Below are 8832 nucleotides of genomic sequence, written 5' to 3'. Positions count from 1 at the left end.
AAATGCCGCTAATTTGCGCCCATACATAAATTCAGCAATAGACTAAATTTTCAATAGCAATAAAAAAATATCCATTAGAACCGTCCTAATGACTTGTTCATCTAGATAAGATGCCAGCCTTAGATCCATAGGCAAATATTAGAGCCATTCCCCCTAACATGAAATGAATGTAAATGATTTTGATTACATGCCTGGATACCGATGGCAACGTTTTAAGAAGTTCAAAAAAGCTTCCAGATAATTCAGGAAAAGCCCCCGGTCAAATTTCTTTCGGTGCAAGTCGGAGCAAACTTTCAAAGCAAGGTTAAGGAAACTTAGAAGACACATTCTGGGCAAGTCATTAGGTAGCTGGGGTAAGCCAAAAGGAGCTTCCAAATTGCATAGTCAACTTTCCCGATATTGAAGGAAGCATCGAGTTACGGAGATAAATTCAGGAAATTTGTATGGGAAAAGTGGTCGACTTAGACTGCACGGCAAATCAATCCGACTCGTATTTGAGTCCCTCAAATTGAGTTGAGTCAAATTCGCTAAAACGTAGGTCATTCATATAATAAGTAAATTTTTACTTAAATATGAATCCTTTAAATTTGTCGAACCTCTTAACGGAATACCTTTATGAAGAGCTTTGAATGGGTTGGTTTATTTCCTTTAAATTCCGTTATAATTGCTTATCTTTTGCCAGATGCACGTATTTCGTCTACTACTTGCAGACTTCATCAGTGCCAAGTACTCAACACCACTGAAGAATCCATATTTTATATACGAGTTATATACTAATCAATAGGTACTAAAAATCAGCAGGTATCCACTGCCATGTCACAATTTACCTAACGAGGTACCTATATTCAGTCTCAAACAGGTATGCATGCTACGATGTGTGGTTTTAGGTAGCATGCTGAAGAGTCTCGAGTATACGTTTCCTTGATCTCTATTAAGCAATGTTGATTGAGGCCAAAACTTCTAAACTTCGAAATCAATGGTTTAGTAATGTTTTTGTCGAAATTCACCGCTACCCGTTTTAAACCCTCAGTTACTCGTTTAAGATTTGTCAATAAGCAATAATAACAAAATTTAAAGGAAATAAACCAACCCACTCCAAGCTCTTCTTAAATATGAGTCAATTTCGCTCATATTTGAGTGATATTTAGTCATATTTGAGTAAAGATTTACTACGTCTTTGCGACGTTTTAACGGGATTCAAATATGAGTCTGATTAATTTACCGTGTGGATTTCCATCGAGTTATTGAAAGATAGAGTAACACAGTGTTGACTGTGTACAATAGTGCAAAAGTTAAATCACATTTTAAAAGACATTTTTATACTTTTTTTTTCAAGGCTCTGGGAGATTTTCTTATTTACTACGTCACTACCGTTTGATCCCCCCTATTTGCTACGCTACTGCAAAGTGATATATGAGCATATAAGTTGACTATAAATATCGATAATCAGCATATTGTTTTGGAACAATGCAATCAAATAACGGAGCTAGCAACCATTATTTAGACATCTAATAAGTTAAGTAGTTAACTGATTTTGGTGCCAAGTTGCACATATCTATTCGATTTATAATTTAGATCAAACTTCAAATATCGAGCCAGTCAGATCGACAACATAATAACATTTAATAAGCAAATTATTCAGATAACAGCAATGAACATAAGCTTCCCAAGCAGGAGAAGATAACTAATGAATACATAATTCTGATCCGATACCAAAATTTGGTGTTGATCAGCATGACATAAGAGGTAAAATACCAAAAAATTCCATTGTTGTATAGTTTTGGTATTGCATTAACATAATTTGGTATTGGAATGGTATCGTGGGAACATTATTTTGATATTATTTTTTGGTAGTTTACCTCTTATGACAGGCTCATCCATACCAATTTAAGGTATCGAGATATTCGTTCCTGCTCGGGTTTCTTCAGCACACATGTGGGCATTTATTCGATAGATATGCTTATTTTCTGCTCTGAATTGTTTGTTGGGCATTATACAATTTAGAAACACGGTATTACAGTTTGAACCCTGCACTTTTCCCAGCCGAGATAGATTATGCTTTTGGACCAGTTCCGGTGAACCGAGGGCTTGCAGCAGGAAGCCCGATAGAGAACAGCAAAACCTCAAAAATGAAACATTTCTCCACTCACCCGACACTAAATCAATCCATCGATTTTCCGGCTCGGAGCTGATGGAAACTGGTCTGCTGTTGTTTGCCGATTTCCAAACCTCGTCCGCCTTCAGCTCGGCGCATGTTGCATCGTTGTCCGACTCGGGAGTCTCTCTACTCACTGTGGTCCGCGAGTTTCCACGTCGATCGTTGTCACCGGTGACGATGATGATGATGATGATAGACCCCCAAGCCCGGGTAGGGGATACAATGCAAACAACAATGATGAAATTATCCGGAACCGAACCGCGTTGATGTTGATGAAGTTGAAAACCAGAACAGGTCGCAGGAAACCATACACAATGGTCACAACAGGCAGGTGGTGGTGCACGATGTCAAAAGAATTGCGGAAAATGAAACAAGAAAAATGGAAACGTGTCATAAAATAAATCCTGTGGAATGGAAATACGGCATCTGGTTCAGGCCTGTGGTTGGCAGAATGGTTGTCATCTGTAGGATGACAAGATGGATTGGGGAATTTGGGGATTTGCTGGAATGTTGTTGCTCGGCTCAGATGTGGTCGATATGGGATGACAGTTTTTGTTAATCCCTTTTTTGTACTGCTTTCTTGAGGATTAAACTCAAGCTTTCTTCGAGGAATTTTGCTAATAAGCAAAAAAGCTTGATTCGTCGACATTTTTCACGTTTTGAATTGGGTATACTCACGTTGCTTCTGCAGGAATGGCGTTGCCGCTCGGTAATGTTTGACTGTTAGGACTACGATGTCACCAGCGTTCCGGAGGATGTTCACCGCATCATCGTGTGGGCATGCTGTGATGTATTCACCGTTGACCTGTAAAATAAATAAAAAAAAAGATGATGATTCACCATGGACAGAGAAAAAACGCCGCTAAAATGAGTATCCTTTGTTGTGTACACTGTAACGTTATAATTACTGCTTCTGTTTATGGCGCCCTAGCGAAAGGATGTTTAATATTTTAAAATTCTTCAAATATTCATAACAGAGAAATATTCCTCTTCTACTAGCATCCGGATGTTCCATTCATGCAGATCTGTTTTTCTAGGTGACCTATTTTGAGAGGATGATTTCCCCAACCCGGACCAACAATTTAACCTGGAAAATCGTTTTGAATGTTCCCTCAAGGGCCTTTCATTTGTGTAGGGATTTTTTTGACCCCGCAATAACGAAGCTAAGTTAGCTAACTAAAAAGTTTATCTCATACACGAATTCCCTCTTTCGAATGGCAACTGTATCCTTTATGTCTTCCGTGGCTGTAGCAGAAATCCTTTGCATAAACCCCAAGGGTAAGGATACTAATTTAAATTGTGCAGGAGAGAACATTTTCAATTCATCCGACCTTTCCTCCTTTTCTCGTAGTTTTGTTGTGTTTTGTTTTTGCCACATGAAAACCTAAAAATCGACTGTTGAAATGCCAGATCCGGAGATTAGTATTTTTTGTAGATAATTGGGGCTCGCTTCAGGCTCGCTATCAAATTGTGCCCGTTCATTACGCATAATATCAGTTTTCCGAATATTGTTCATAATTTTGCAGCATAAGATGCACATCCACCAAATCTGGGTATTACTGTTGCAGAAAATCAGCTCCCCTGCAGTCATTACAATACTTGTCATATCATACAGACTTAAACAGAATCGCAGGAAATTATTTTTTATGTAGGGGAAATGAAGGCTTCGGCATGACAGACTATTTCCGGCAACCCAAATTGAAACACTATTTTCACTGGATTTTCTTACGAAAACACTTCGCTGAATGCAGACAAACGATTCTTTATGCTTTCAGCTTCAATTTGAATATATTTTTACCACTGAGAAAAAGCAATCTAGCAAGGTTTTCTTGAAATGCAACACACGCACTACAAATTGTAGCTGATTTCGAGTTGCCGAAAATAGAACAGCAGATTTACATGCAGTTTAAATGGAACGGTTGCCGAAGAAAAACTGGTTGCCGACAATACTCGCTCTCACTAGAGAAGATTGGGGCTTTGTAAAAGCGTTTCAAAACAGTTTTTGACAATTCTTTCGACTGAAATTGTTAGAGCAGCTGGCAGCAAAAGATTGTAAACAAACCAATACTGCATATGTGTGCGTTCCTTAGAGAAAAAGGCTATAGAAAGAACGTCGCTGCTTAGGTTGCCGAGAATACGTAAATTCCCCTATCACAAATTGGTTGAGAACAATGCTGAAGTATCATTTCACTGGGTGCTTGCTTAGAATTTACAGTACATACGAACAAAAACACACAGCAGGAGAAAATAACTTATGAATACCAAATTCAGGGATATTAGCATAACTGGCAACCTAAATATGGTATTGAGGTGAGTCTTTATTTGATTTCATTTCACAGCATAATGTTGATATATGTAACAAGGGGAATTCCCCGACATTTGGGAATGTGATAAGAAAAATTTGTTTTGGAGCTTATTCTTTGTAGTTCAATACATTCTAATCGATTAATAAATTGGCATGTATCAAACGAAAGTTATTTATCTGATCACAAACAAATTCTGTTTGAATTCAAGGCTTATGATATAGGGCTTAGATCTTATTTTGGGCCCACGAAGCACAACCCGCCCTTTTCCTCTATTTTTCGAACGGATGTTTTGACAAAATGGAATTTTCTCACTACAGTTGCCTTCCAAATTTATTTAACTCTACGTACGTATCGTGAGATTTGATAAAGCTTCTTGACCCCAAACTCGGCCTACGGATTCTAAACTCGGCCTAACGCATTGAAACGCCATTGTCACGCAAGTGAATTCACTTCGGCCTATTGGATGAAGATAAAAATTGATTCGGTCCGAGCGCCTCGTATGTTTATGAGAATATTGGGTGCTTCACACGTTCTTATTGACTTCGTTCGGGTTCAGATTTTTAACAGAAGTATCGTACCAATTGCATAATTGGCTTGTTAACACCGAAATCATGGTTTTATTTCAGTCCGCATCGTGCTCTCTTGCCGTGCGGATCTATTTGCTTTTTGCTGAAGGAAGTGTTACTACTACCTAAAGCTACAACAAATTTAAACAGCACTTTTCAGTGCTCAGCCTGTACAATTCCTACCTTGTTCAACTCTCATTCCTCTTCTATCCTTATTTGGACCCTACCCGAGGTAATCCTTCTTGGATATCGATTTGGAAAATTCCTTTTCGATCCTTCAGATTCTGATAGTAATCTGCTTGGAAGTTGATTTGGATAAAAATTTACTGCCGCCATGGCGCCTAAGTGCAAAAGAAAAGGGCAAACTTTTGATCCCCCTTCTGATGAAATTAATTTGAGCAATCAATTTGATTTGCTCACGCATGATGAGAATGATCCTTTCCGGAGATGAACCAGCCTGCGGCTGAAAATCTCCTAAATAGAGATAATAATAATAAATAATAATAATGAGAATGATTCATCATCCAGGAAAAAATCTATTAAACTTTCCCAGCTTAATGCCAAGAAGGAAAAGATTCCCCCTATTGTGATAATCACGCTCTTCGCATGGAACTTTTGAACTTCATGAAAGTTAAGTTTTCTCTACAAATTGAACGTTGGGGTGAATGCCGTGTATTGGCTGAAACCTTGGACGGATTTAAATGTCTTCTCAAGTATCTTACTGAGAAGCAGCACATTTTTTTTTACTTACGACACCAAAACAGAACGTGTGTTCAAGGTTGTCATGAAAGGGCTGCCCAGTGGTGAATCCCTGGATCAGATCAAAGATGAACTGGCAAAATTACTTGGAGTTGTGTCACTCCAAGTAATCAAAATGAAAATGAAATCCCGTCCTGGCGATTCGCGCAACGGGATTTCTAATAATTTTTATTTCGTTCACTTCAAGTATAGTGAACTAAACAACCTTAAGGCCTTAGAAAAAGCTACCCTTATGCTCCATGTCTGAGTGAAGTGGGAACACTTCAGGAAGACTGGAGGAAATTTCCAAAACCTCACTCAGTGCCGTAAGTGCCAGGGATGGGGTCACGGAACTAAAAATTGCTACATGCCAGCTAAATGCATGAATTGTGGTGATTTCTCTCACGCAAACGACGACTTTTCTGTGAAGGAAGATCCTAAGAAATTTAAATGTTCAAATTGTGGTGAAAACCACAAATCCAATATTTGGGAATGTAAGACTCGCAAAGCGATCCTACAATCTCGTTCGAAGGGCCGGGTAGGTAACGCTCTAAGTTTCCGACCAGGTACAAATTCCTCTGCTGTTAACAACGGTCAGCGAGGAACAAATTCTACATTCGTACCCGTAGGTACAAATATCACCCCTGCTTCAAATGTTTCATCTGTACCTACTCCCCTCGCTGCTAACAATGTTCAGCGAGTTAATGGAGCTACCTATGCTGCTATTGCAGAGAGTAGAAATCAAAATACTAGCCAACGTTATTCTAGCGGAAATTTTTAAAATTTTGACTTAGGAAGCATTACTGCTCCTATAATAGATTTTTTGCAGAAATCATTAATTGACATGATTTCTGATATGCTTAAATCTAACTCCATGTTTGATGCTATTCAAACTGGAGTAAAATTTGCGAACAATATTGTCATGACTTTGAAATTCAGTAATGGATTTTAAATCATTAAATATTTTAAATTGGAGATAATGAAGATGAGCTATTTAACTTTTTAAGAGTTCATAACGTGCATATTGCCGTCATAACTGAAACGTTCCTTAAACCTGACCATAAGGTTAAAAGGGACGCAAATTATTTCATTTATAGAAATGATCGTCTTGATGGAGCCTGTTGTGGCGTTGCCATCATTGTTCATAGACGAATTAAACATAAAATTCTTTCTTCATTTGAAACCAAAGATTTTGAAACTTTGGAAGTTTCTGTTGAAATAAAATGTGGAGAACTTATTTTTATAGCTGCCTATTTGCCATTCCAATGCGTAGGCCAGCAAAAGAATTTTCTCAAGGGTGACCTGCAGAAAATTACCCGTCATAGGTCTAAATTCTTCATTATTGGTGATTTTAATGCAAAACACCGCAAAACAGGTTATTACACTATTGAATATTCAAACAGGCCAACATGCTTTTCTTCAGCAAGAAATCCCTCAACTATTGATTTGGTCGTAACTGATTCATGTCAAATTTGTAGCCAATTGCCAATTGCCATGCTGACTTCGATTCTGATCACCTTCCAGTGACTTTTGAAATTTCTCAAAAAATAATTTGTAATCCCAACAGCTCTACTTTCAATTACCATAGAGCTGATTGCGAGCAATATCGAACATTTATGGAATATAACTTCGATCCAAACATTCCTTTGCAAACCAAAGATGAAATTAATTATGCTCTTGAATCTCTGACTACTTCTATAGTTGAAGCAAGAGCTGCCTCAGTACCAAAATGCGAGGTTAAATTCGATTCAATGATAATAGACGATGATCTTCAGCTTTTGATCCGTCTTAAAAATGTCCGTAGGAGACAATATCAAAGAACACTCGATCCTGCCATGAAAGTTATCTGGCGGGATTTGCAAAACAAATTAAAAAGCTATTCTCTGCCTTGAGGAACAAAACTTTTGAAAATAATGTTTCTAAATTAGACCCGAGTTCCAAACTTAGAAAAAGCTAACCAGAAACTTGCCAAGCAATTCGAGAGTTCCCATAATTTCAGTTTGGATCTTACTAGTCCTATTGAGAATCAGATTGCTCGTGATTATGTGAATGTTTTCTCTAGGGAAATTATTTTTGAAGATACCTGGGGAACTGATTTGGACGAAGTAAGATCTATAACTAAAAAGTTTCATAATATAAAAGCTCCAGGTGATGATGGAATTTTCTTTATCCTCATAAAAAAACTCTCAGAGAGTACCTTGTCTTTCTTGGTAAAATTATTTAACAGATGTTTCCATCCTGATAAATGGAAAAATTCAAAAGTTGTTCCAATTTTGAAGCCGCATAAAAATCCATGTGAAGCTTCTAGCTACCGTCCAATAAGTTTGCTTTATTCAATAAGTAAACTTACTGAAAAAAATAATTTTAAATAGAATGATGCTTCACATCAATACGAACTCAATTTTTGCAGATGAGCAGTTTGGATTTCACCATGGGCATTCAACTACTCATCAACTCTTAAGAGTTACAAGTTTAATTCCAAATCTGATCGACAACCTGTTAGAGCACGAGTTACTCTGGGTTGCATTCTTGGGCCTGTATTGTATAACATTTTCACTTCGGACCTCCCTGATTTACCTCAGGGCTGCCACAAATCTTTGTTCGCTGATGACATAGGCATTTCCGCTAAAGGAAAAAGTCTTCGTGTTATTTGCAGCAGACTGCAGAGAATTTTAGATATTTTCTCTGCTTATTTACAAAAATGGAAAATTTCTCCCAACGCTTCCAAAACTCAACTTATAATATTTCCACATAAGCCTAGAGCTTCCTTTTTGAAACCTAGTAGTAGTCACATAGTCACTATGAACGGAGTTCGAATTTCCTGGTCAAACCAAGTGAAATATTTTGGATTAGTACTTGACCAAAAATTAAATTTTAAAGATCACATTGAGGGCATTCAAGCCAAATGTATCCTCTTATAAACAGGAAATCCAAACTTTGCCTGACGAATAAACTGTTAACATGCACTAAACTAACGACACTACAATAGCAAGTCACAGTGGACAGAGGAAAAAAAACATTGACAGATTTTCTCCGTCAACTTTCACTTGAATCCTCACGGCCC

The 8832-nt window shown here is 37.7% G+C and overlaps 1 protein-coding gene across 1 annotated transcript in view; it reads right to left on the bottom strand.

Moving 5' to 3' along the window:
- Nucleotides 1–2018: 2018 nt before the first annotated feature.
- The window catches only part of LOC135711100 (gamma-1-syntrophin-like), a gene marked incomplete at its 3' end in the record, with an annotated part of 197425 nt that continues 190611 nt past the window's right edge, over nucleotides 2019–8832 (bottom strand). Inside the window, exons 5-6 of the mRNA XM_065233840.1 lie at nucleotides 2837–2963; nucleotides 2019–2291 (exon numbers count right to left, since the gene is read on the bottom strand). Of these exons, the coding sequence (XP_065089912.1) occupies nucleotides 2019–2291; nucleotides 2837–2963 (400 nt within the window). The remainder of the gene's footprint in view (nucleotides 2292–2836; nucleotides 2964–8832) is intronic.

Source organism: Ochlerotatus camptorhynchus, unplaced genomic scaffold (assembly GCF_037179485.1).
Source record: "Ochlerotatus camptorhynchus isolate MF236.1 unplaced genomic scaffold, CSIRO-AGI_Acam_v1.1 ptg000419l, whole genome shotgun sequence".
Classification (NCBI taxonomy): Eukaryota; Metazoa; Arthropoda; class Insecta; order Diptera; family Culicidae; genus Ochlerotatus; species Ochlerotatus camptorhynchus.
The sequence above is the reverse complement of the archived record's forward strand: the minus strand, read 5'-3'. Positions and strand labels throughout refer to the sequence as shown.